Source organism: Rhinolophus hipposideros, assembly GCF_964194185.1.
Source record: "Rhinolophus hipposideros genome assembly, chromosome: 10".
In the NCBI taxonomy this organism is placed as follows: Eukaryota; Metazoa; Chordata; class Mammalia; order Chiroptera; family Rhinolophidae; genus Rhinolophus; species Rhinolophus hipposideros.
Genome location: NC_138056.1, coordinates 6,483,387 through 6,510,568, shown reverse-complemented (window position 1 = coordinate 6,510,568; position 27,182 = coordinate 6,483,387). Strand labels below are relative to the sequence as shown.

Here is a 27,182-nt window from a genome sequence, read left to right as displayed (position 1 = left end):
CAGTCACTTGTGACCCGCTCCCTGGGCCCGAGGCTGAAGGGCGCAGGCCCAGGCGAGGCGGCGGCTGGCGGCGGCTGACCCTGAGGGGCGGGGGCGGCGTGGAGGAGGTGGAGGTGGGCGGTCAGCTCTGCTCCAGCTGTGTTGCCATGTCCCGCCAGGTGAAGGACGACTTCTTGCGACACTACACAGTCTCCGATCCCCGGACCCACCCCAAGGGTTATACCGAGTACAAAGTGACCGCGCAGGTGAAGTGGGGCCCAGCGGGGACCTTACCCTTTTAACAAGAGGGAGACTGTTTTACCTTAAGGCAAGGCGCATCTGGAACCTCCCTTTTTGGACGACAGAAATGGGTTTCCCCTTTAAGGGGAGGCTGTGGCGCGAGTCTCCGTTTACACCTTGAGCCGTCAGGGGGCGGGGTCTCGCGAGGGCGCTGTCTTCTTAAACGGGCTGGAATCGCGAGTCTCGGACCCGCGCGTTGGGGTGCTGTCGCCCAACTTCTGGTGTCTGGGCATTAGGCTGTGAATGTCTTTAACATGAAAACTCTAGCTCAACCCAAGTATTAGTTCTCCAATCTCTTGTAAGTTTTGTTTTTTGGTTCATTTGATATTTACATAAAAGCCCTTTAAAGAGTTCATGTTGGGGGGTGGTAGGTTGGCTCAGTTGATTAGAGCGTGGTGCTGGTGGCACCAGGGTTGCCAGCTCGCTCCCCTCATGGGCCACTGTGAGCTGCACCCTCCTTAAGAAAAGAAAAAATATATATATTTTTTAGTTTCTCAAAAAATACTTGTCTATGACTTTAAAACATCATACAGTTCAAAAGAATTTAAGGAGTAAGTCTCCACAGTCACAGCAGGAAGTCAATAGATAGAGACTAAAGTTGATAAATGAAGCAGTAACAACGTCATAAACACGTTATTTAGAGACCTGGAGGAAAGGATGAAAAGAATTAAAAACAGAAACAGTATAATAGACTATCTGTAGCGTGAATAGAACTGATTCGGGGAAGACTTTTTTCACTGTTAATTTTCTGATACCTTTAGAATTTTGAACTAGGCAACTACTAAACTGGTGCATTAGTAACCGTTAAAAGTGAAGCAAAATACAAAGACACTTCCAAAGTGATTTAAGTGCAGATCCTAATGAGCTTTCCCCAAATCTTTTTTAAAATTTATTTTTCAATTACAGTTGAAATACAATATATTCGTTTCAGGTGTACAGCATAGTGATTATACATTTAAATATCTTATGACGTGATCACCCCTCTGAGTCTAGTACCCATCTGACACCCTATGTAGTTATGACAATGTTGCTGACTTATTCTCTATGCTGTACTTTACATTCCTGTGACTGTTTTTATAACTGGCAATTTGTACATCTTAATCCCTTCACCTTTTTCACTCAGTCCCCCAACCCCCTCCCATCTGGCAATCATCAATTTGTTCCCTGTGTCTATGAGTTTGTTTCTGTTTTCTTTGTTTATTTATTTTGTTTTTCAGATTCTATATATAAATGAAATCATATGGTATTTGTCTTTCTCTGTATGACTTATTTCACTTAGCATAATATCCTCTAGGTCTATCCATGTTGTTACAAATGGCAAGATTTCAATCTTTTTACGACTGGATGATATTTCATTGTATATACGTACGTCTTCTTTATCCATTCTTCTTTTGATAGGCTCCCCAAATCTTTTATAATGTCTTCTCCATGCCTAAAAAATACAATTAAAAAGATAGTTCCTGGGAAGATGGACTGGAGGGTGGGGTGGGTGTGGCAAGGGATACCTTTTCCTATAAATCTCTCTGTTGGCTTTTTAAATAAGTAACATGCATTATTTTGATATGTTTTTATAACTTTTTAAGACAAATAATTTTCCCTCCCCTCCCATTCCCATTCATCATCTTCATAGGAACTATTGCTGCTAGTTCCTTATTTTTCCTTGCAGGTAAACTCTAAATTTGAAAGCAAATATAAGTATCCGTTTTATTATGACACATAGTAGCGTTTCTGCATCTTGCTTTTCTCACTTGCCAGTGTTCCTCAATTTTTTGTTGTTTCACCTTTTAATTTTTTTTAACTGAGACATAATTTATATGAATATGCACAAATCTTAAGTGTGCAGCTCAACAATTTTCACATATGTAAACACCACGAAGATCAAGATATAGACATTTCCACCACCCCAGAAAGTTTCTTAGTACCTTTCCAGTTACTGGTCCTCCTCCTACAGAGGTAACCACTGTCCCAACTTCTATCACCATAGATTAGTTTTGTTCTTGAACTTCATATGAATGGAATTGCACAGCAAGTACTGTTTTGTGTCTGGCCTTTTTCATTCAATATGTTTTTGGAATTCATCCTCATTGCAAGTCTAAGTAGTTTGCTATTTTTTCTTGCTGTGTAGTAGCAGTGCAATGTATGAATATACCATCATTTCTTTTTTCATTTTCCTGTTGGACATTTGGGTTGTTTCTAAAAATATTTTCGTTGTTAGGAGTAAAGCTGTGTGAACATTTGTGGACAAGTCTTTTTTATGGACATGTATACTCATTTCTCCTTGGTATATACCTAGGTGTGGACTTGGTGGGTCATTCGATAGGCATATGTGTAGCTTTCCTGGAAACTGCCAGTTTTCTAAAGTGGTTGTTCCGTTTTATACTCCCATTCTTGCCAGTACTTGATGTCATCAGCGTCTTTAATTGTAGCCATTCTTGGTGGGTGTATAGTATCTCACTGGAGTATTAATTAGCATTTCTCTGATGACGAATGATGTTGAGTATATTTTCATAATCGTATTGGCCACTCTTCTTTTGTGGGAGGTGCCTGTTAAGTATTTTGTCCCATTTTTAAAGTTGGGTGTTAGTCTTGTCTTTTTAGTGTTGAGTTGTAGGAGTTCTTTGTATGTTCTGGATATGACTCCTTTGTCAGGTATGTATTTCTCAGGGGTTTTTAAAAATAGTTTAGGCAAGTCTGTTGTTAAAAGCAAAGGCCAGGGTTTCAGCGCTGCCAGCCCCTCTTGCATGGTGTGTGACCTTGCACAGGTCATTTCCCCTCTCCCAGCCTCCATTTCCTCATCTTTTAAAAGAACATGACAACCTCTCTGGGATCTAGGATAATGATCAGGAGATGTTTTGAAAACTCTCAAGTGCTCTAAGCTGTAGGGTGTTCTTTTTTAATTATTACGAATATAACAGTGAAAATGGAGTTTCCTTTCCACCTCAGACCCCAGACTGCTCTTCCAGGGCAACCCCAGTGATGGTTTCTTCTATGCTCAGGAGTGTTTGTCCACAGAGGTTTCCTCCTTTTAGGAAGGAGTGGGTCCTGGGACAGAACTTCAGTTTTTAGAGAACTTGGGGTTCTTTCGTTTCAAAAGAAATTACAGGGAGTTGGCTCTTTGAGACAAAAGTTGAGCTGAGGATGGAGAGGTCTAGATATGCTGTTAGGAATCCTCCCATTTGACAGATGAAGAAATAGGCTAATGAGGACAGTAAAGTTAAAGGACCTGATACACAATAAAGGCAAGGCTGCTCTGAGCCTTGGTTTCCCCATCTGTAAAATGAAGCCATCTCCAAGGGCCCTTTCAGCTCTCGAAACGTCTTTTTTTATTTTCTAAATTAAAATCTTTTTCAATTACAGTGACATGCAATATTACATTAATTTTGGGTGTGTAACATAGTGATTAGACATTTATATAACTTATGATCTCCCCAATAAGTCTGACACCACACATAGTTATTACAATATTATTGATGTTTCTTGTTCTGTACTTTAGATTCCCAGGACTGTTTTTATAACTGGCAATTTGCACATCTTAATACCTACCCGCTTTTCATCCATCCCCCCCAAACACCCTCCCATCTGGCAACCATAAAAATGTTTTCTATATCTATGAGTTCGCTTCTGTTTTGTTTGTTCATTGATTTTGTTTTTCAGATTCCACAGAGAAGTAAAGAAACATCTTTGCAGGGAGTTTCAGGCCCATCTATCCAGTAGCCACATTTTAAAAATGTAAACAGAAACAAGTTAATTTTAATAATACAGTCTAACCCAGTACATCTAAAATATTCACTTGAACACACATAATCAATTCATACATTGTTGAGATCGTTTACAGTCTTTTCACTAGGAAGATCGCTCCGAGTCACAGCCAAAGCCTCAAAGCCAGGACACCTTGATACCAGTGGCCCTTTGAGAGGATCTGGGATAATTCTGGGGCATCCTGGGATTTTTTAGGGTGATGAGGTGTCAGATGTCGGTCTCCAGTCTCACCTGGTTCTTGCCTTTCTTGCAGTTCATCTCAAAGAGGAACCCAGAAGATGTCAAAGAGGTGAGGTTCCTGGGAGAAAGGGGGACCATTCCCCAATTCCAGGTCTGGAGACAGTAGAGAAACAGCTGGTAACTGCTAGGAGACCAGCCCTGTCTCTTCCCTGGCCCTGGGAGGAAGGGTTGCTGCAGACCTAATCCTCACACAGCCCGGCTGCCGCCCACTCATGCTGGTCCAGTCTAGTCTCACCTCCCTCTTAGGTGGTGGTCTGGAAGCGGTACAGTGACTTCCGCAAGCTGCATGGCGACCTGGCCTACACCCACCGCAACCTCTTCCGCCGTCTTGAGGAGTTCCCTGCTTTCCCCCGGGCGCAAGTCTTTGGTGAGTGTTGATCTAGGCATTTAGGCCAAAGATGGCAGAAGAGTTGGGCAAAGGGGACCTCTGCTGGTGGCAGCTGGATAGACGGGGCCTGAAACTCCCTGCAAAGACGTTTTGAGAGCTGGAAGGGCCCTTGGAGATGGCTTCATTTTACAGATGGGGAAACCAAGGCTCAGAGCAGCCTTGCCCTTATTGTGTGTCAGGTCCTTTAACGTTTCTGTCCTCATTAGCCCTATTTTCAAGATGAGACAACTAAGGCTCAGGGAGATGAAGCGACTGGGTCTTTAAGTGGCAGAACCAGAATTCCTACCCACAAGCCCGTTTCCTGTAGTCCCACACTGTCTGAAAACAGCAGCCATAAGCCACGTCTGGGGAGCACTAGAAGTGTGATGAGCCTGAACTCTGGCATGTTTTATGGGACACATACCGAAAAAAGGCTGTAAACGATCTCAACGGTGTATGTATTGATTGTGTGTTCAAATGAGAATATTTTGGATGTATTGGGTTAGACTATATTATTAAAATTAACTTGTTTCTTTTTACTTGTTAAAAATGTGGCTACTAGGAAATTGTAAGTTACACGTGTGACTCATATATTTCTGTTGGACACAGCTGATCTGTACTTGGGTCTCTCGACTTCACCTTTTACAGCAAGGTAAAGAGTTGCTGCTGGCAGGTTATGCCAGGCAGTGGGGAGTGCAGCAGGCTACTCCCCAGGCAGCATGATAACTAGCCCAGAGTTAGATAACTCTGTATGATATGTAGAACAGAGCAGTGAAACTATTAAAAAAGAAAAAAAAAGAAAAAAAGGATACTGGCTGTATGACCTTGGGCAAGTCACTTCCCCTTCTCTGAGCCTTACTTTCCTCCCCATTACATCAAAGCCATATGAAATTATTTTCTTATTGGTTGCCTGCCTCCCCTTGTCTAGGATGTGATATCCATGAGGGCAGAGACCTTGCTTCTCTCTCATTCACCTTCTGAACCTACCACGTAGTAGGTGCTCAATAATCATCTGGTAAATGGTTGATCAGGGAGATTAGTCCCTCCTTGCAAGCAACCCCCACACCTGGCGGAGTCAAGGACGACTGCAGGGAAAATAGAGAGGGGGGCTGCTCAGATCCTCTCCTGGCAGAACCAGGAAAAGTGGCCTGGGGACCAGAGGCCCCTGCAGGTCACTGCTTCTTTCCCTGACCCTTGTCTGGGGGCCACAGGCCGTTTCGAAGCCTCGGTGATTGAAGAGCGGCGAAAGGGGGCTGAGGACTTGCTTCGCTTCACCGTGCACATCCCCGCGCTCAACAACAGCCCTCAACTCAAAGAGTTCTTCCGGGTATGTACACCTGCTTGTTCTCCCCAGCACCTGGGAAAACTTCCTGCCCACCAGGCTGCACCTGATGACTCCCCCGGCTGGTCCTTCTTTCCTACAGGGTGGAGAGGTGACACGACTATCCGAGGTGTCCAGGGACCTGCATATCCTTCCACCCCCTCTGATCCCACCACCCCCTGAGGAGCCCCGGCCACCACCTGATGAGTCCTGGTTGCCCCAGCCGCTCCCCGTAGAGAAGAGGGGCCTTGAAGAGTTGGAGGTGCCAGGTACATCGGGGTGGGGCGGGGAGCCAGGGCTCGAATGTCCAGAGTGGGGCAAGGGGTACACGCCCTCCTCGGTGATTTTAGTGGAAAGCCTGGAGTGTGTTTCAGTGCCTCTACTACTAATCTGCCAGGAGCTGCACAGGTCATCTAGGCTATAGTTTCTTAATCTGTAAAATGGGCACAAATCCTAAGAATGGGCTTGTCTATGTTGCTACAAGTATTCAGTGAGAGGTAACTCCATTGTGAAAGCTGGGAAGTAAAAAGGGCAGGAGTGAATGTCCCCAATGATCTGTTCCTCAGCGGACCCCCCGCCATCCAGCCCTGCCCAGGAGGCCCTGGATCTCCTCTTTAACTGTGGGACCACCGAGGAGGCGTCCAGTTCCCCTGCCCGAGGCCCCCTCACCGAGGCTGAGCTTGCCCTCTTCGACCCCTTCTCCAAGGAAGGTAACAAGCTGGGACAAGCACACGGTGGGCTGGGGCAGGAGGTCCTTAGGGGTGCCGAGGCAGGCAGACCACCAACTAGCCTGTGGGACCTGTAAAACAGAGACAGGCGCCTCCTGTGGGCAAATAGCAACCTCGATGAGAGTGAGAAGCAGGCGCTGTGCCTTGGCCTATGGCCCACGTCCCTGTACAGTGAGCAGCCATGGAGGAAGGAAATTAGACACTTCCCACGATGAGATCTTCTCCCTGAGAAAGCTCTGGAATGAGCAGAGGTCACCCTGCTCTGAGAGGGTTTGAGTTCCTCTCATTGGAAGCCCAAACTGGGGGTGTCCTGGCTGGCTTAGGGTCCGGCTGCAGATCCTGAAGGCAGGAGAGGCCTGTTGGTCACGGGGGTGAGGCCTGGGCTCAGAGAGCAGCAGGGGAAGGCCCTGGAGCAGCTGCTGGCACGGGGACACTAGAAACAGAAGAGCGCCCATGGAGGTCCAGGTCCTGAGCTCCTGGCTCTAAGATCAGGGGACCTGACAGTCCCAGGCTCTGAGACACTGGATCCTGTCATTGTGCAATTCTCCGAGTTGATGCTGTTCGTGCAGCTGGGTTGATGAATTGGCTGATCTCACTGCGGGATCATCATGAATCAGCTTCAATTTGGACTCCTCAGCAGTCTATTGAAGCCCGTTTTGTTGGCTTCCCTTCTTCGCCCTTTGGTGACCTCCTGGCAGACCCTTAGCTATCTGATCAATTTCAGGCACTTGAGTTCTCGCACGCTCGAGTCTAATCCAAATCAGAATCTCAGTCTCCCATCCACTTTTCAGCCTCACCTGCCCACCTGGCTCAGGCCTGACTGGTGGCCTGGCCCCTGGCCGTGGTGATGAGAGCGTGAGGAGGATTCTTTTGCTCTTCTAGTTCTGCTCCCTACCTTCCCTGTGCCAGCCCCTCCAGGGTTAGGGAGGGGGAAGAGGGATTGGAGGGGAAAGGCAGGGATGGTGTCACCGGAATTGATGTACCCAGACTTTGAGAGGCAGGTGTCCAAACACTCCGCCTTGCCCCAGCCGAGCCCCCGGGGTGCCTGGGCCAGATGCTTGGGCAGGAGTCTCTGAAGATTCCTGAAAGGTGGCTCCCATGAGACATCCCTCAGCCCGTGGGAAAACTCTCAAATCCTTGCCCCGCCCCCCCCAAGCCTGGAAGGGCCACTTGCTCAGATGCTGCCTCATCTTCTTGCCCTACTGTTGTGGGCACCTCCAGCAAGAATTCTGCACAGCACAGGCACCGAACTCCTGAACTCTAGTATTAGGGCGTCCCAAGAACATTCTGCCTTCTGCTCCATTAGCAATAGACAGAGCTGCAGGTCCAGCTGCGAAGTGACATGTCATCTTCCCTTCCTGCAGGAGGCCCCTGGTCTCCTCATGGGGTCACTTGACTGGGATTGGAATAGTGCTCACCTTGCCCTCTCTACGCCAGTAGTGAGCCACGGTGCTTCTTGCTCCTGCACCATCCCTTCAGAGGCCTTTTCATCACAGATTCACCAGATCTCTAGCGTTCTTTCGTGGAAACTTCAGAGGGGATGTTGGACCACCTCCTTGCCAGTCCTGGGGGGATATATAATGAGCCTTTTTCTCTGGAATGTGAGGATGTCCACAAGCACTGTCTTCACGTGTGGGACCTCAGCTGAAATCATTAAGACCTCATGAAAGCCCTAAGATTCTCTGAATCCATTATTCTAAGATTCCTAGTATTGTAGTATTGTAATACTTGTAGTATTTCTACCCTTGCCTGGCGTAGTTGATCTAGCATCCTTCAGTTAAACTTTGTGGAGGGAATTCTCAGATTGATGGATCAACTGTAGTCAGGAGGGCTGTAGGACTTGTGACCCCGAGCTCACAAACTAATGTGTACCTAAAGAAAGAATTAGGGGGCCGGCCCGGCGGCTCAGGTAGTTGGAGCTCCGTGCTCCTAACGCTGAAGGCTGCTGGTTCGATTCCCACATGGGCCAATGGGCTCTCAACCACAAGGTTGCTGGTTCGATTACTCGAGTCCCGCAAGGGATGGTGGGCTGCACACCCTGCAACTAACAATGGCAACTGGACCTGGAGCTGAGCTGCACCCTCCACAACTAAGACTGAAAGGACAACAATTTGACTTGGAAAAAGTCCTGGAAGTGCACACTTGTCATGCAGGAGACCCTGCTCGCTGCGCCATTTGTCCTGCGGGGTGTCATGCGGGGTCTCTGGTCCCGCTCCCCACATAAGAACACAGCATATGGTGAGGCCAAAAAGGAACACCCACGGAGCCATAGATAGGGGAGTCATACCACCATATTCTCGCTGGCGGCATCGACCTTTCTGCAATCCGCTCTTGCTAACTCAGCCACCATCTTCTTGCTAGCCCCCATTTTTTGCTAGCGTAGCCACAGCAATTATTAGTGGCCAATGGCTCACTGATTACAGCTGACGGCCAACTAGCCACAGCTGATGGCCATTTACTACCTGAGCCAGCACCTTTCCACGTGAGGCCGAGAGCCTGTAAACTGCACTCCTGGCTCTGTCCCCACAATGCTGTTCCCCAATAAAGTCCTGTTCTCCTTCCCTAATAAAATCTTAAAAAAAAAAAAAAAAAAAAGAATTAGGAAGGTGGGCTGTTTTTCAAAATCGTATGAACTCCACCAATCAAATAGATCAAGATCAAAGCTTGTTTGCTATGCACTGTGACTTCTAGATTGCAAGCACTGCTTGCAAGCACAAGCACTGCTCCCCTCCACCTGTCAGGTTGGTACCTTGATGGGCAAGAGGTCTGGAGATGGGCACAAGCCCTGGGAAAGGGAGGGCCAATCTGGCCTAAGTCCTCCATATCTGATTGCAGAAGGTGCAGGCTCCAGTCCTACCCACATAGGTGAACTGGCAGCAATGGAGGCAGAGTCAGAGAGGCCGGACCAGGAACCCTGGGAGCCAGGTGGGCAGGAGGATGAAGAAGATGAAGGAGGGCCTGCCCCTGCCTATCTGAGCCAAGCCACAGAGCTCATCACCCAGGCCCTACGGGATGAGAAAGCAGGCGCCTACCCTGCAGCTCTGCAGGGCTACCGGGATGGTGTTCACATCCTGCTGCAGGGAGTTCCGGGTGAGTAGGACTCCAGGGAGGATGGCCAGGCCTTGGGTCCCGGATAGTGCAGCAAAAGGAAGGGAAAGTGAAGAACAAGCACGTTAAGGATCAGAATTGCTCCTCATTGATCAGCTGTATAACCTTGGGGAGTTTCTCTACTTCTTGTGGCCTCCAATTTTTTGTTTGTAAAATGGAGAGAATAGATCTGATTCCCAGGGAAAGGGAGAGATACGCTGATGCTCTGTGAACTGTAAGGGTTTAGAGTTTCTCTTTCCATCTGCCACCTCCACTGTTCACTTTCAGAGTCCCTCGCCCCCACATTCTGCCCAGCTACTGGGACTTGGACTCACCCAGATTGTAGAGCAGAAAGAGGCACTGGAAGGCAGCACAGTGGGGGGAGGCCTGGTGTCGCTCACATAGACCGGGAGTTCTAAACCCAGGTACACCTGAGCCATTCTCTCTCCACAGGTGATCCATCACCTGCCCGCCGGGAGGGTGTGAAGAAGAAGGCAGCTGAGTATCTAAAGCGGGCAGAGGAAATTCTGCACCTACACCTGTCCCAGCTCCCACCCTGAGAAGGAGAGAGTGGACCCTTCCCCGGGACTCAAGCTCCAGCACTGCCAGCCACCCCCATCTCCTCTCCCTGGGGCTTGGCCCTATCTCCTGGTGTATCTCCAGGGGCCATTTCTGTATGTAACTGGACCAAGAATGAGAAAAATAGTGACTTCTCAGCTCCCTGACCACACCTGCCAGCATGGAACCAGGGACTCACACTTCTGATCCTGCCTGTCTCTTACTGTGTGAGCAGCAGCTCTGTCATTCAACTGTTTACCTATCTAGAACCGGGGTCTGCAAACTACAGCCTGCAGCCAAATCTGGCCCGCTACCTTTTTTTTTTTTGTAAGGCTCATGAGCTAGGATGGTTTTTACATTTTTTTAAATAGTTGAAAAAAAATCAAAAGAATATTCTGTGACAGGTGAAAATGATACGAAATTTAAGTATCTAAAAATAAAATTTTATTGGAACACAACCAAGCGCATTCTTTAGTAGGCTGCTTTCCCTCTACATCAGCAGAGTTGAATAGTTGCAGAATTGAGTATGTACTTGTGACTCTTAAGTCCCAAAACATTTACACAAAGTTTGCTGACCTCTGATCTGGAAAATGGGGAGAACGGCCTCCAGGGAAACAAGAGAGGAGAATGACATTAAGGCTGATTGAACCAGTTTATTGGTTGAAAGGGATGATGGAGAGGAACCCAAGGCGCGGGTACCTATTTTTGGAGGGGTGGATGCTCAAAGCCGAACAGTGACTCTTCTTTGGGCTAGATCCTGGGAGGCGTGGCTCCGCTCCTGCCCCGCCCTCTGCGAAGCGTTCAGTTGCGGAAAGGACTACAAACCGGTGCATCATGGGAGTAGCCTAGAGTGTGCGCGGCGCATTGTGGGGGATATTAACCGCTCCTGAACGCGCGGAACAGGGAGCGGCGCTGAACAGCTTGAGGCTTTGTGGGAGTGAACGGGACTCGGTGAGAGGACGGCGGTGGCCGGCCGGGAGGCGGGGACGCTTAGACCCCCGCGGGGATGCGGACCTAGCTGAGGTCGGCCCGCCTCGTCTTTTCCGAGCCTCCGCCGGCCTGGTCGTGCTCTGCGGCAGAATGGGGCGAGTGGCCGCCGCAGTCCCCGGAATGCTGAGCGCCCGTCCTCTTCCCCCAGCCCACCCATGCCCGACTACGAGCTTCCCGTGGGCACGTGCCGGGAGATGTGCCCGGCCGCCGAGCGCGTCCGGCGCGAAAAGGAGTGCCGCCTGCACCGCTTCGAGGTGGCGCCGGGGCTCCGCGGGGACCGGCCTCGCGCGGACCCGCAACGCGCCGTGAAGGAGTACAGCCGGCCGGCCGCCGGCAAGGCCCGGCCCTTAGCGAGCCAGCTGCGTCCGCCGTCCGTACTGCTGGCCACTGTGCGCTACCTGGCCAGCGAGGTGGCCGAGCGCGCCGACGCATCCCGCACCGAGGTGGCCGCTTTCGTGGCTGACCGGTTGCGCGCCGTGCGGCTGGACCTAGCCCTGCAGCGCGCGGGTGACTCCGAGGCGGCGGTGGTGCTGGAGGCGGCGCTGGCTGTACTGCTGGCCGTGGTGGCGCGGCTCGGGCCCGATGCAGCTCGCGGGCCAGCGGACCCGGTGCTGTTGCAGGCCCAGGTGCAGGAGGGCTTCGGTTCGCTGCGGCGCTGCTACGCGCAGGGCACCGGGCCCCACCCCCGCCAGCCCGCCTTCCAGGGCCTCTTTCTGCTCTATAACCTGGGTGAGCCGGAGTCCTGGCGGAGGGGCAGAACGCGGGGGCGGGGGCCCCTGCAAGTGAACAGTGCAGGGCGAGGAAGTAAAGGGAAACTTGAAAATGTCACCTTTAGTTCTCTCCCTGTCCCTGCCTCCTAAAGGTGTATCCAGTCAATGCACAAAGTCCACCGAACCCCGACGTGGGCCTTCTGGCCTGTCCTTTCCCATGTCTGGGTTTGACCTAGATAGTGATGTTGACCTTTTTAAAACCTCCACTTCAGTGTTGCAGAGCATCCAAGAACACGTATGCCCACGAATACATGAAACAGAAGTTTCAAGACTAGATCTTTTCTATGGGTGGCTGGTGCATTCTAATAAGTTCTATTCTACTTAAATGTAATAAAATGCTGTTGACTTCACAACCCACCAATGGGTCAGAAGCCTCAGTTTACAAAAGTGGCCAAAGGTTCACAAAAGTGGCCAAACAATCACAAAGGTCGGTGGTTCTTCTGGGAAGGAAGCAGCGGCAGAACCTCTTCGAAGAAACTATGTATGGCCTTACCAGGCGGACCGGAAAGAATCCTAATCTGTGGGGCAGCTAGGGCAGTGGCGAAAGGGCTGGGTTCCAAGTCAGAATGGTTGGCTCCGGACCTATTACATGTGAATTGTAGGACAGTCTCTAGCAAGTCGTTAAATTATCTGGGCCTGTTTCCCTCATCCGTAAACACTGCCTCACTTTATTCTGAGGATCCAAGTTGTTTGCAAGGGCTCCAGAACCCTCTGGCAACTAATTCAGATAAGGCTTAGGAAAAGGCTGATGGGGACAGGGGAGAGAAGGTGGGCTGGGCTTCGTGGAGGGGCGTGGCCAGAGCGGGGAGGTAGGCGTGGGCTGGGAGGAGGGCCGGAGTGAGTGGGAGGGGAGATGGGTACCGGGAGGCCTTAAGCGGGAGGGATGGAAGGTGGACCTGATCCTGGAAGGATTCATCCCGTTTTCATCCCGGCTTCCCACCCTCACAGGCTCGGTGGAGGCCCTTCATGAGGTTCTGCAGCTGCCCGCTGCCCTGCGTTCCTGCCCAGCCCTGCGCACCGCCCTGTCTGTGGACGCCGCCTTCCGCGAAGGCAATACTGCCCGCCTGTTCCGCCTGCTGCGGACCCTGCCCTTCCTGCAGAGCTGTGCTGTGCAATGCCACGTGGGCCATGCCCGCCGCAGAGCCCTGGCGCGCCTCGCTCGTGCCCTAAGCACCCCCAAGGGCCAGACCCTACCCCTGGGCTTCATGGTCCACTTATTGGCCCTGGATGGGCCGGAGGAGGCACGGGACCTGTGCCAAGCCCATGGACTGCCCTTGGATGGACAGGAGAGAGTTGTGTTCCTGAGGGGCTGCTACACGGAGAAGGGGCGACCACCTGCCGGGACCTGCGAAGTGTTGGTAGGGAGCAAACTAGGAGGGCGCACCCTGGAGGACGTGGTCATGGCAGAGGAGGAGGAGGAGGGTGGGGACAGATCCAAATCCCGGGCTTGAGGGGGGCCTGTGCAGTATCCCAGAGCCCAGGACTGGATCTGAGCACTCAGGTTCTTTTTTTCGTGATTCCCACACAATAAAAGGAACTTGTAGGGACAATTGCTAGGCTTGGTTTATTTGGGGGAGGGCAGGGAGGAGTTGAAATACGCTAGCGGTATGGGAGGAGAGGAACCCAGAGTATGCAAGGCCCTATCCTTCCCGGGCCTCAGTTTCCCCACCAATGCCCAAAGGGTGGCTCTGGTGGTCTCAGTTGGCATCTAAGGTTGGCATTACGCATCCTATTCCCACCTGCTCACCACCAAGAGCAGTTGGTGGTTTTGCCATTTCTACCATCCCCACCTCCTGTTCTGCCAACCAAGAGCCAGGATGAGGGAGATTTTCATCCAGGGGTTGCCACTCCCCTCAGGTGTCCACATCTGGTGGGACCCCGAGCTGTTGCCTCAGAATCTTGAGAGGGTCCTGTGTTTGTGCCTGGCATCAGGGAAGACTGGGGTACGCTCAAACAAAACGAGTGGGGGAGGGTTAGGATAAACGGTGGTGCTGGAGAGCTGAGGCTGGGGGACTGCGATCAGAGGTCAAGCACAGGCCTCAGGGTGGCAGCCGCACCCTCCAGGGCTGCCACCACAATGCTGAGCTGCCTGTGGACCTCAGCCCAGGCTGCAGATCCAGCGCCTGCCTTCATGGCGCTGTGGTAGGCATTGGCCAGGCCTGGGAATGTGGCTACAGAGCCGGTGCGGGGTGCCCAGAGCACATGGCTAACAGGAGAAATAGGGGAGGATCAGGGTCATTTGGGGGCCAGGAACAGGGGGAGCTGCAGCCTGGAACGGGCTCAACTCCTGTCTATACAGCTAGACACAGAAGCACCACCCCACTGCCTCAGAAAGCCGGGGCCTGACAGCAGTGGGGGTAGGGGGAGATGTAGGCTCTAGTCCCAGGCTGACCTTGACCAGTTTGCCTCCCCTCCTTTGAGCCTGATTCCCCGCGAGGCCCGTGAAATGCCGACATTGTCCTCCCTCAGGCAGGCGCCCATTCCCCCGCCTCACCTCCCACGAGCTCCGGGACAGGCTCACCTGTAGTGGCGTTCCTCTGGGAAGGCTCGAGGGTTCAGGAAGGTCCGTTCCAAGAGCATCAGTTGGTCGTTGAGCATCCGGACCTGCAGGGGGCTACAGGAGGTGGCAGGACCTGCTGGTCACTCTGGAGGCAGCAGCCCAGATGCCACCCTCCCAGACACCTGCTTGCTGCCCTTGCTCACTCGGGGGTGCCCTTCTGCAGCACTGATATCTGCTGGCCCAAGGCCGCGGCCGCCTCTTCGAACTTCTCCACTGCAGTCACCAGAGGCCCTGGAGGGGACAGCCAGCATCTTAGCCCTGTGGGTACAGAGCTCCCCATGCTTCACTGTCAGGAGGGCTCCGTACCCAGGCTGATGCCGTGCTGCTCCAACAGGGCCCCGAGGTACTGCTGGGCGGCCTGCAGGAAGCTTTGCAGGGTCTCAGTGTAGTCACTGACATTGAGAGGCAGGAAGAGGCTATCACTGAGCCGGAGAAGCACGCTCCCCGCCATCTGGGCCACGGCCTGGTGGCTGCGGAAGCCTGCAGGGAGGGTGACAAGACCGGGGTTCAGTCTTCAGCCCATCCTCCTCCAGCCTCAGGATGCCCCTTGCTCCCTCCTCACCAGGGTCCACGAACTTGTCCACGTAACCAAAGGTGTCGAAGGCTGTGTGGTAGGTGGGGTAGATCCGGGCTGAGGTCTTGCTCTGGGGGGAAAAGCCCAGAGGTGACAGGCTTGGGATGGGAAGTGGAAGGAGGTGTACCTACAGTGAGCTACAATGTAGCGACGTTATCTCAGTTAAATCATTGCTATATCCATGAGATAAGTTCTAAAATTCCCACTTTACAGAGGAGGAAACTGAGGCTCAGAGAGCTAAGCAACCTGGCTGACATCACAAAGCCAATAAGTGACAGAGTTGGGTCAGGTGCCACTTTTCTAGTTTATATGACAATGAAGAGCCTGTGGCTTTGGAATCAGACAAGAAGCTGTAAATCCCAGCGCCATCCCCCAGAGCATCAGAGATACAGGCTGGACCCTGCATCCTTTATTTCACTGTCACACCAATGCTCTGAATCACCTGTTTGATTCTGTTATTTCATCTATTCCAAGATCAACTTTTTTCTTCACATTTTAAGATCTCTGGAATCAGGATGCTTTCCTAAAGTCAATGATTATCCTACAACTAACTGACAGTGTTTTTTATTCCCGCCTGAGTAGTGCACATCATAATGGTGTGTTTTACAATCAGTAGTATCTTAAATTTGATAAAATACCGTAGATGAGCATAAACATTCTCAGAGAGGTTAAGAAATTTGGCCAAGGTAGCTCAGCTCCTGATTCAGTCTGCGCTAGAGCAGCCTGAAGGAGAGGAGAGGGCTGGCTGGTGAAGCAAGGTACCGAGCTGGGGGCCCCGACGAGGGGTGCTCTCACCCTGTCGTAGGTGTAGGCGATGTCCATGGAGGAGATGCCCAGGAAGTGAATGAAGGGTGCATAGTCACTGCCTGCACCCAGAGAGCCCAAGCTGCGGGAAGGAAGATGGTCGGGCTGGCGGCTGCTGGGCCAACCAGCCCGCCCACCCGAGGCCCCGTGCGGCCCGGCCTTACCTGGGTACCAGGCCGTACACTGGGCTGCTACGGTTGAAATACCGGATCCAGTTGTCGTAGACGCTGAGGCCGCCGGGGCCAGGCGAGGGGATCTGATGCAAGAGGAATCTAGTCTCAGGGCTGGCCCCTCCTCAGACCCAACAACAAGCGGGCCCACCGCCCCGCCCCTTTCCACCTTCTTGGCTGCGGAGAAGACCACGCTCTGCACCGGGGGCGTCCCCTGCGCCCTCAGGGTGGCGTTGGCTGTGGGAGGATCAGAGAAAGAGTATTTGGGCCGCAGCCCCTTCGTTTCCCTCCTCCCCACTCCGCCCACTCACCCCGCCCCCCATACCAAACACAGATATGTCCACGTTGATGTAGGCCACTGTGCGCTCCTGCAGCTTGCTGAAGAACTCCTGTGGGTGGGAGGGGCGACTTCAGCCCCGCACTGCCCCGCCCCAGGGATTCCCCCAAGCGTCTACCCTGCGGGGCTCACTCACCTCCGTGAATTCTGTGGAGCCAATGAGCCCAAACTCCTCTGCCCCCCAGCTCGCAAACACGACCGATCTTCGGGGGCGCCAGGTGCCTGGGGAGAGGGAGAAAGGACTGGAGGGTAGGGAACCCCGGATCCTGGGGTGATTTAGGGGAAAGGTTGGGAACATGGAGAGGAGGGAAGGGCTGAAAGAGGCGCGGCAGCCCATGACATGAAGTAGGTCCAGGCACCTCTCCAGCCAAGCCTTTCTGGAGGCTCCTTTTCCCAGCCTCCCGCCTCTTCTGCTGTGACACCCCACCCCCATCCCAACATTGCCCCCAACACCAACCTCTCAGGGTCAGGTGGCCCGTTGGCCAGATGCCCTGCTTCCCTCTTCTCTATAGGTTTGCTTTGAGAAGACCTGACCCTCCACCCCCAACAGTCTCCTCCATGCAGCCTATGCAAAACTGGCCCTTCTTCACTTGTGACCATACATTAATTAATGTTCTCCTTAAACACTTTATCCATATTGAGCCAGTCCTCACAACGACGCCTTCAGGGAGAGACTACTACAGTCTCCATTTCACAGTTGAGAAAACTGAGCCACAGTGAAGGTAAAATGATTTGCCCAGGATGACACAGTTGGTAGGCAGCAGAGCTGGGGCTCAAATCCGGGGTCTGGCTGCAGAGTCCAGGGGCTTAACCAATGCCCCACATTGCCTCCTACAACCTCCTGCAGCCTGGCTTCCATCACCAGTCTCTATGCCCACATTGCTCTTGCCATGGCCCCCAGGCACCTCCCAGAAGCCTTGGTGGTCCTCGCTTGTCTGCCTCCTCCAGATTCCCCCTCACCCGCCACAACAATATCAAGATCGTGAAGAACGCCTACGGAACTATTACAGAGTACACATGCCACTACTGCACATACGAGGTATGATCATGGACTGGCTCTTTGACCAGAAAATTCCTCTGCTCTGAAGGTCATTACAGGAACAACTGGCAAAATTGTTAACTTCCTGATTCTGATAAGGTACTGTGGCTATGAAAGAAAATATGCTTGGTTTTAGGAGATATACAGTGACGTGTTTATGGATGAAGGTGTGGCATTTCTGCAACTTTCAAACATTTCAGAAAAAAATATAAACAGAGCAAACGTGGCAACACATTAATATTAGGAGTATCTGGATGAAGAGTATATGACGCTTCTTTGTACTATTTTTGCAATTGTTTTGTAGGTCTGAAATTATTTCAAAATAAAACACCAATAACAAAGAGAGACGTTCCTGCACTACCAAAGTGGGTCAAGTCAAAGGCCCAGCCTCTCTCCCCAAGATTCCTCTCCCCACATCCGCCCGTATCAGTTCATCGCAACCACACCTGTGGTTTCATATACCATTTACGACACCAACTCCCCAGTTTATCTTTTCTGACCTGGAGATCAGCACCTTTAACTGCCTGCTTGCCTCTCCCCTGGGCATCTCAAAATCAGTACATGAAAAGACACGCAATGTATAAAGATGTAATTAGTAACATCGATAGTATAAAGGGGAAGGACAGCTTTATAGGAGTAGACTTTTTGTATGAGATTGAAGTTAAGTTGGAATCAATTCAGATGAGATAGTCATAACTTTAGGATGCCATATGTAATGGAAGATGAAAACATTCTGGAGATGGATGGTGGTGATGGTGGCACAACAGTGTGAGGGCACTTAATGCCACTAAACTGTACACTTCAAATTGGCTAGAAGGAAATGAGCGAAATAACACAAAAACAAACTCATAGATACAAAAAACAGATCAGTGGTTACCACAGAGGAGGGGGCTGGGGCTGGGCAAGAAGGGTGAAGGGGGTCAATTGCATGGTGATGGATAGTAACTGGACTTTTGGTGGGAATCACTTTGTATACAAGTAGTGTATACAAGATGTCAAATTATAATGTTGTATACCTGAAACTTACGTGTGTATACACACACACACGTATATGTATATGTATCTGTATATGTATATGTATGTGTATGTGTATGTGTAAGTGTATGTGTATGTGTATATGTAAATGTATATGTATATATAAATGTATATGTAAATGTAAATGTGTATGTGTATGTATATGTATATGTATATGTATATGTATATATATCCCTCCAACATCGAGAATCAAGGGTTTCCCAGCCTACCTGTGTTTGGGAGGTAGTTACTTACATCCAAGTATGGTCATAAGTGCTTAAATTTAATAAGTAAGTTATTGGGGGGAAATGATTAGAAGGGCAAATTTTATGGTATGTATATTTTACCACAATAAAAGCTAAAAACAAAACCATGAAGTGAGGAACCAAATTCCCGTTCTTCCCCCCTGGATCTGCCCTCTGACCCAGTTTTGTTTTTCATAATTGTCACAGCCATACACTGGGCTGCTTGGAGCAGAAATCAGAAATCTGGGAACTCCCCACTGGTCTTCTCCCTCCCCTCTGTCACCAACAGACCCCAAGTCTTCACACTGTTTCCTTCCACTGCCCCTGCCCCTGTCCAAGCCCCCATCTCTCCTGGCCCTGAGGATGATTGGCCTCTGATTGGTCCCTCCCCAGAACGCCTGCCCCCCATGCCCTTCCCAGCTGTAGCAAAGGAAGCTGTTTAAGATTTGGTCTTCATCACTGCACTCTCTGGATGGAAATCCCTCACCAGCTTCCTGCTGCCCTTGGATAGAACATCAACCTGTCCCTGCGGAATCTGCCACCTGGTCCAGCCCCTCCTTGCCACATGCTGTGCCCTCCGCCTGGATCCCACCCCACTGTCCCCAACAGCTCTCTAACTTACACCTGGGAAACCTCTTAGATTCCTTTCTTTATAGTATGGGTCTCAGTTGTCCCCATAGGCAGGAACTCTGGGGTGTTCACTGTGGGATCTCCCATGCTTAGAAATGGCCTGGCACATAGTGGGCACCGAGACATATTTGTGGAGTGAATCATTGTCTCTCATCCCTGCCTCAACAGGGCTGAAGCTCCTGGAGGGCAGAGCTTGGGCACCGCTTTGCTTACAGCGGCTTCTGGGCTCTGGGAAGCTATTGGATGAATTCATCAATGGTCCGGTCCCTGTACCACTGGGCTCTTGAGGCCAGAGCTGGTGTCCATGCGTGTCTGCCCCCAGGGCCCTCAGGCTTGGCACATGTGAGCACTGGAGAATGGGAGGCGGTGGGACAGCACCCCCAGACCAAGGAAGGAGTGGGAGTGGAGGTGAACGCCAGGGGGGAGAGTCCCTGGACCACGGGAGGGAGGTGGCCTCACCCTTCTTCAGCAGGGTCCCCAGGACGCGGGAGAGCTCCAGAAGGACAGCCGTGCCACTGCTGGGGTCCACTGCCCCGTGTACCCAGCTGTCCCGGTGGTTTCCATACAGCACATAGCGGTCTGGCGGGAGTCAGAAAACCAGAGAAGAGGGCGGGGTCAACCAGGCCTGGCAGAGCAGCCAGAGCACAGCGGCTCCTGGGGCGCAGGGAGCAGGGAGGGGGCGCTCACCAGGCTCCACAGCCCCGCGGATGAACCCCAGGACGTTGAAGGAGTTCCGCAGTTCCAGGCGATTGTAGACACTCACGTTCACCTGGCTGGGGAAGGAAATGGGCCGACAAGAGTATTGGCCCTCCCACTCACCACCCCCTCACCTCCATCCCAGGGCAGAAGAAACAGGCCCAGAGCCGAATGGGACATGGCAAGATCACTTGCCCAGAAGTACCAGGAGAGGCAAGACTAGAGCCCAGCTCTTCTGATTCCAGTGCTCCTTTCATTCATTCACTCACTCAGTAAGTACTTATCAGATATTTAGTATATGCTGACACTACATGAGGCTCTGGGCAACGGCAGACAAGGACCCAGGCCCCCTGGGGCCTCCCTCTCCTGAGTGAAACAGACCACAAGGAAGTGAGCAAGGCAAGAGGTGGAGGGGCCTGGGAAGACACTAACAAGATGATGTGGGAGAGGATACCTGGTGGCAGGTAGGGAGGTTAGTACAGACCAGGGAGCATAGGGAAGGGTGTTCCGGGCAGAGGGAACAGCAAGTGCAGAAACCCTGATTTGGGAATGAGCTTGGTGTGTTCAAGAGAGAGGGCGACTGGAGAGTAGAGGTCTGAGATAAGTGTGTGTGTGTGTGTGTGTGTGTGTGTGTGTGTGTGTGTGTAACCCTGCAGGAACTTCTGGACCACGCAGCTGTTTCACTGGTTTCCCCAGGACAAGACAGATATTTTGGAGTCAGGGGAGGGGTTGGGAGAGAGAAGAAAGGGAAAGGCTAGCAGGCCTTGAATTGGGCAGTGGGGAAACCCAGGGTCAGGGAAACATAATAAGAGGAAAGGAGAGCTAGGAGAAGTGGGGGCCCCATCTCACCTGCCTGTGAAGACACTATCAGGGTGGAAGCCGGGCCCCAACTTGTAATCACAGCCCAGTGCTCCTTGCCAGGCATCCGGGGCTGATTTTCCTTGAAGGTTACTGGGGAGGAGGGGGAGACCCTTCAGAGCAAGTATGGGAGTGGGGGTTGAAGTCCGGAGGCCATTGGAGGATGGGCAGGTGACCCCAGGATACAAGCTCACCAGAGAAGGACTTTTGCGTCCTGGAAGCCAATGGGCTGAATGGGAATTGGGGGAAATCCGGAGACAGTGTCAGGATCCAGACGAAAGGAGGAAGGATTGGCTGGAAGGTATGGGGTCAGGGGGTCCCCAAAATACTCATAGTAGGAGCCTCTCTCCACCCCCGAGGGAGGCAGGTGCCAGGAGTGCGGGAAGGTCTCATTGGGCAAGCTCCGCCCATCGTTGATGTCTGCAGGGTCTGTGTACACCAGTACCCCAGCCACCTTGAACTTGGCCGCGTTCACAGCCTGCAAGAAGGGGAGGAAGAGGCTATTTTTAAGGAAGGGGTGAGGAGGGGGCATGCCCTAGTTTGCTTGCTCGCTCCCTCGCTGTGGAAGCCAATACAGATCTATGCTCCCACGGGCAGGATGATGCTGGCACAAGTCGTTTATTGCAGTGCTGCTTGAAATCGCAAAATGCTGTTGGCATAGGCAAGCCAGTGCCTCTAATCAGTGGGGACTGGTCGAATAAACTGATGCATCCTACAAGGGAATACTATGCAGCTATATAAAAGGACAAGGATGTGGGGTGGCCGGTTAGCTCAGTTGGTGAGAGCACGATGCTTGTAACACCAGGGTTGCCGGTTCGATCCCCGCATGGGCCACTGTGAGCTGCGCCCTCCACAACTCGATTGAAAAGCAACTACTTGACTTAGAGCTGATGGGTCCTGGAAAAACACTTAAAATAAATTTTAAAAAGAACAAGGGTGTGCTTATTCATCCATGTTCATAGTAGCACTGTTCACAATAGCCAAAAGATAGAAACAACCCAAGTGTCCATCGACGGATGGATGGATAAGCAAAATGTGGAGTATAACACACAAGGGACTTAGCCTTACAAAGGAAGGAAATTCTGATACAACATTGATGAACCTTGAAAACATTATGCTAAGTGAAATAAGGCAGATACAAAAGGACAAATATATGATTCCTCTTATATGAGGTCCCTAGAATAGGCAAATGCATAGAGACAGAAAGTCGAATAAAAGTTACCAGGGGCTGGAGAGGGGGAAAGAGGAATTCATGTTTAATGGGGACAGTTTCCTCTGGAATGATGAAAGAGTCCTGGAAATGGGTGGTGGTGATAGTTACCCAATTTTTGTGACTGTTCTTAATGCCACTTAAAGATGATTAAAATGGTAAATTTTGTTACATATATTTTCCACAATAAAAACAAAACAGTACTTAAAAAAGAAAAAAGAAAAAAAGCAGAACAAGGACAGATTTTGTGTGCCAGTTGAGGACGCTCCCCAGCATGTAGAAAGGTGAATACAGCACATCTTAGAACAGTGGGCCTAGTATGCTATTTCCATGTAAAAAGAGAGGGAAATAAGAATATATGTTCATATGTGCTTCTTCCAAAAGAAGCTCTGGATAGATAACCCATAAATTGAATAAGAGTAGTGACCTCTTGGGAAGATGGCATTGTGGGAGAACTTTTTCACTTTATACAGCTTTTTCTTTTTTTAAACTGGAAATTCTACAATCTGTATAATTCCACCATTCCTGTCATCCTTTCTTTCTCTCTTTTTTTCCCTCCGTTCTTTTCTCTTTCCTTTTCTTTTTCTTTCTTGTTCCCAGCTCTAATCATGGACACTTCTTTAAAAACTATGATAAAATACACAACATAAAATTCACTATCTTAACTATTTTAAAGTGTATATTTCAATGGCATTAAATACATTCACATTATTGTCAACCATCATTACCAAACCTTTTTTTTTTTTTTAAAGATTTTATTGGGGAAGGGGAACAGGACTTTATTGGGGAACAGTGTGTACTTCCAGGCCTTTTTTCCAAGTCAAGTTGTTGTCCTTTCAATCTTAACTTTGGAGGGTGCCTTTGCGGGACTCAAGGAGTTGAACCGGCAACCTTGTGGTTGAGAGCCCACTGGCCCATGTGGGAATCCAATCGGCAGCCCTTGGAGTTAGGAGCACGGATCTCTAACCACCTGAGCCACCGGGCCGGCCCCCTACCAAACCTTTTTTCATCTTGCAAATCTGACACTCTGTCCCCACAAACACTAAATCTCTATCTCTTTATATTAAAAAAAAAATTTAAAAACCAGACATGTAATACTTAGTCAGAATTTTTAATTGAAAAGAAGCAGGTTGGGGGAGGGAGGGCAAAAGGAGGCACTTAAGTTGAATATTCAGAAGAACTACTCCACAGGAGGACTTAGACTCCCAGAATATCAAAGCTGAAAAATTTGCCCAATCCCTTTATTTCCTAAGGCTCAGAGAGGTTAGGGGAGGCACCCAAGGTCACACAGCACATCAGTGGTACAGCACAAACACAGCTCGGCCCACCACTCAACACTGCTCCTGCCCCTCACTTCCTCCTGTCCACTGCCCAGCCCCTCTCCCCACCTGGGCCCCTGTGTTGGGGGGCTGCTGCTCACCTTGGCCCCACGTCCTACACCTCCGTAGCGGGTCAGGGCGATGGTGTTATTGAGATCAATGCCTTGAGTCTGTAGTTCCTTAAAGTCTTCTTCCGTGCCCCGGTTGGCATAGACAAGGAGGCCCTAGTCCCAAGAGGAGGTGATCCTTACAGCCAAGCCCAGGAAAGACAGAATGAGGACAGGAGAGGGAAGGCCGGATGGCAGGATAAAGGGTTTAGATTCTGTTTCCCCACCTCAGCGGCCGCTTGTAAGCTCCCAAGGACAGAGTCACACCTGGTTTCCTCTGTGTCCAGGTACCTTGTGTCAGGCCTGGCCTTGAGCAGACGCCTTTAGGATTTGTTGAGTGACTAAGTGATGGATGAAAGGAGTACCAATGGGATGTGGAGGTGAGTGAATTCCTGGTGTGGGGGCTCAGCCGCAAGTGAGGCACTTTTCCTCAACCTCCCCTGAGTCAGGTTGGGAGAAGCTGGAGAGGGAGCCCAGGGGAGCAGTGCAGATGGGGTGTTCAAGGCCCACCTGTGGGGTTCCAGAGGGAGCGTAGGCAGCATAGGGCGGAACCACATCAGGTCCTCCCTGCTCCCCAGTCAGGTTCTCTTCACTCTGGCGACAGGAGAAGAGGATGTCCCCAGTGGGGCCCACTGTGGAGGGGGGGCAGTGTCAGAGCTGGGTCCCACAGCTCCCCCACCCCACAGGCACCCCCAAGCTGGAGCAGGACCTCACCAATGGCCACGCGATTGGGCTGCTCTCGGCTGGGGAAGGACAGCAGCACTTCGTACGCAGAGGCCTCAGCTGAGTCGAGCCCTGACTGTGGGTCCCTCCAGCGCTGCAGCAGCAGCTGCACCAGCGCCTCATCCCGAGGGCTGGAGGCCAGGTGCGGCTCCCTGGAGAGTTCTCTGAAGGGTGGGCAGAAGGAGGGGCAGGCCCAGGTTCAGCGAGGGGCCTCTGGCAAACAGCAGGGGCAGGCAGACGGGCCTCTCACCGTAGATTCTCCCGGATCCTGCTGGCCTCTAGCTGTCCCATAACGGTCTCAAGGAGCTCCAGGTCCAGGTCCTGGGAGACTGAGACACTAGGGGCTGATGGGTCAGCCCCTTTGGGGATGGCAAAGTGGCCCAGGATGATTCCCAGCCCCAAGAGGGCAGCGGCCCCCACTAACCCTCCAAGCAACTTCACCCACTGCATCCTGTGGAGTCTTGGCCAGCTGGGATGGCTCCTTATACACGAGGTGGCAGGTATAGTTAACCATTACCCCATGCGTGGCCCTGCCCTTTGGCCCCCAGTTGTCAGGAAGATTGAGGGAGCATCATGCCGGGAGGGCCAGGAGCAGTTCTCTTCACCTCAATTTCTGTATCATTCATCTGGAAGAGACCTCCAGGGGCATCAAATCCATACAGGCACACTGAGGTCCAGAAAGGGACAGGTCCCATCCAGGGTGTCCCAGCAAAACAGAGGCCAAGCCAGGACTGGAACTCAGAGCCCCTGTGTCCGGAGCAGGGCTGTACCGACTGCCCACCACCCCTGCTGTTTCCTTGGTGTCATTTGATGCCGGCACACCCAGCACTGGCTGCTTGAGCAGGTTTTGAGTTCAGATGCCATCCTCCCTAGACATAAGCTTGGGTAAAATTCACTTAGATTCTCTGAGCCTGTTTTCTTAGCTGTAAAATGGGAATAATATAACCTATTTCACAAAACTGTGGTGCTGTTTTCATTACACAAGACCACATCTCAAGAAATATCTAGCCCAGTGTCTGGCACATAGTGGGAGCTCAGTACATTTCAGCCGTTCCTCCTTCATCTGACTCCCTAAAATGTGAAGTCTAGAGCTAAAGGAAGAGGGGGACCCAGAAGATTTCTCTGTATTTATCCTGCAGGGGTGCCAGCTTATGGGAGGAAGTAGAACTCAGACAGGAAGGCTGTTCTAGAAGACAGAGGGGAAACCCATACTTCTTGGCAAGGTGACTTCCTCTTCCATCCCTTGACCCTATCTGGAATCCATTCAACTGTTCATCCATCCATCCACCCTCATATTCACCTGTCCTCCCATCCACCTCTCCATCCATCCATCCATCCTGTCACGTAATACCTGCAAGCATCATTCATTCATTCAGCACCATGCTACATCCAGGCCCAGCCCTGGGGAAGCAAAGGTGTGCAGGAAGTCAAGTCCAGCAGGAGAGACAGACAGGCTTTGGACTCAACCATGTGGTAAGTGCCCCTACAGAGGGAGGACCACTGTGTTCCCAGTGGGGAGCATGAGGAATTCTGTCTAGGAGGGAACATTGGAGGGGGTCTTCCAAGGAGGAGAAGGCATTCAGCATGCAGAGAAGGCAAGGGATGGGCTGTCTGTGCAAATACTGGGAGGGAAGGGAGGGAGAGGGAGAAGGAGACACTGAGTTCTCAGCACAAGTACTGAGCCTCTTCCAGCCCTCACAGAGAGCCAGGTAGAGCTGGGAATGTCCCTGGGGCTCAAGCTCTGACTCCTCCCACCCCCATGTCTATCCTGCCTTGGTACCCAGCCAGGCTGCAGCCCACTGATTGGTCCAGAAATGCCTGAATCGCTGAGGGAGCTGGGCCATGGTGAGAGAGAGAGAGAGAGAGAGAGAGAGAGAGAGAGAGAGAGAGAGAGAGAGAGAGAGAGAGAGAGAGAGAGGAGAGAGAAATTTCACAGCCCCATCTCAGAGCAGCCCCTTTCCTGCTGCCAGCCCACCTGTCCCCTCCCCCACCCTTCTCTTGTGCTGCTGGTCAGGAGGGTTAGCATGTTAGCATGGGTGGACTAGGGATGGGTGCAAGTGTGTGTGGAGGGGTAGTGTGATCAGTGACATCAGGACTTGCACCAGGAAACCACTGTCCTCGGCCAGGTGATTATCAACAACCAGGATATGACCTTGGATCTTATCAGACGCCCGTCAGTGTGGGGAGCACACGTGTTCTTTATGAGGACCCAGGAGGACAGGCACCACCGAGCAGGCCGTGGGGCGCCAAGGTCATCTGATAAACTAAAGAAGAAACATGGTGAGGACACCACGAAGCACCAGCTTTATGGTCCTGCCCCTCCCCCTCCTGGAAGGATTTAGTCCCTTGAACTTACGAAGTCACAGACAGGCTGTCAGGACGAGAGTGTGTGACATCTGACTGCCTGAGTGTAACATCTGTGTGTGTGACCCCCGAGAACTCTGGCTCAGGCTGTTGGAGCCAGCTGGTGTCTACACTGCTGCCAGCACCAGATGTTAACTCCATTTTCATTCCCCCATCTTGGGGTGGTGGCGTGGCTCCTCCCTGAACATCCTGAATTGTGGGTGTTCATGGAAGTCACTTAAGGTAGCTAATGCATCTGACGGCCCTTTGTCTCCCCACTTCACTCCAGCGATCGTGCTGACTCTGTGTTCCCTCATCTCCCACGCCATACTCACCGCCCTGCTCGCCCGGCCCAGCCTGTCTTCCACCCTCACTCTCAGCCAATGACCGCACTTCCTATTTCACTGAGAAACTCAGAGGGAACTTCACAGCTTGAGCTACTTACCACCCCCCC

At 51.5% G+C, this 27,182-nt stretch overlaps 3 protein-coding genes across 4 annotated transcripts; 2 read left to right on the top strand and 1 right to left on the bottom strand.

The window, feature by feature from the left end:
• SNX15 (sorting nexin 15) lies at positions 1 to 10,805 on the top strand. 2 transcript variants are annotated; one of them, XM_081064777.1, is made up of 8 exons: positions 1 to 158; positions 4,292 to 4,327; positions 4,525 to 4,645; positions 5,857 to 5,972; positions 6,070 to 6,235; positions 6,533 to 6,676; positions 9,530 to 9,784; positions 10,235 to 10,805. In XM_081064777.1, the coding sequence occupies exons 1-8, from the start codon at positions 147 to 149 to the stop codon at positions 10,339 to 10,341; spliced, it is 957 nt and encodes a 318-aa protein (XP_080920903.1). In that variant the 5' UTR covers positions 1 to 146; the 3' UTR covers positions 10,342 to 10,805. The 2 variants fall into 2 exon arrangements, with proteins under 2 accessions (XP_080920903.1, XP_080920902.1); XM_081064776.1 differs by having other exon boundaries at positions 6 to 245.
• A 395-nt stretch (positions 10,806 to 11,200) lies between these two features.
• SAC3D1 (SAC3 domain containing 1) lies at positions 11,201 to 13,647 on the top strand. Its single transcript, XM_081063111.1, has 3 exons — positions 11,201 to 11,290; positions 11,478 to 12,058; positions 13,048 to 13,647. The coding sequence occupies exons 2-3, from the start codon at positions 11,485 to 11,487 to the stop codon at positions 13,548 to 13,550; spliced, it is 1,077 nt and encodes a 358-aa protein (XP_080919237.1). The 5' UTR covers positions 11,201 to 11,290; positions 11,478 to 11,484; the 3' UTR covers positions 13,551 to 13,647.
• Positions 13,648 to 13,752: 105 nt separating this feature from the next.
• NAALADL1 (N-acetylated alpha-linked acidic dipeptidase like 1) lies at positions 13,753 to 24,835 on the bottom strand (the record flags this gene model as incomplete). The annotated part of the gene is made up of 18 exons (XM_081063001.1): positions 13,753 to 14,305; positions 14,621 to 14,713; positions 14,803 to 14,890; positions 14,966 to 15,139; positions 15,222 to 15,303; positions 16,029 to 16,119; positions 16,202 to 16,293; positions 16,377 to 16,444; positions 16,533 to 16,596; positions 16,681 to 16,766; positions 19,932 to 20,051; positions 20,160 to 20,245; positions 21,018 to 21,119; positions 21,221 to 21,504; positions 23,657 to 23,779; positions 24,173 to 24,294; positions 24,377 to 24,549; positions 24,636 to 24,835. 18 exons carry the CDS (start codon positions 24,833 to 24,835, stop codon positions 14,119 to 14,121), a joined length of 2,235 nt encoding a protein of 744 aa, XP_080919127.1. The 3' UTR covers positions 13,753 to 14,118.
• Between the last annotated feature and the right edge of the window lie 2,347 nt (positions 24,836 to 27,182).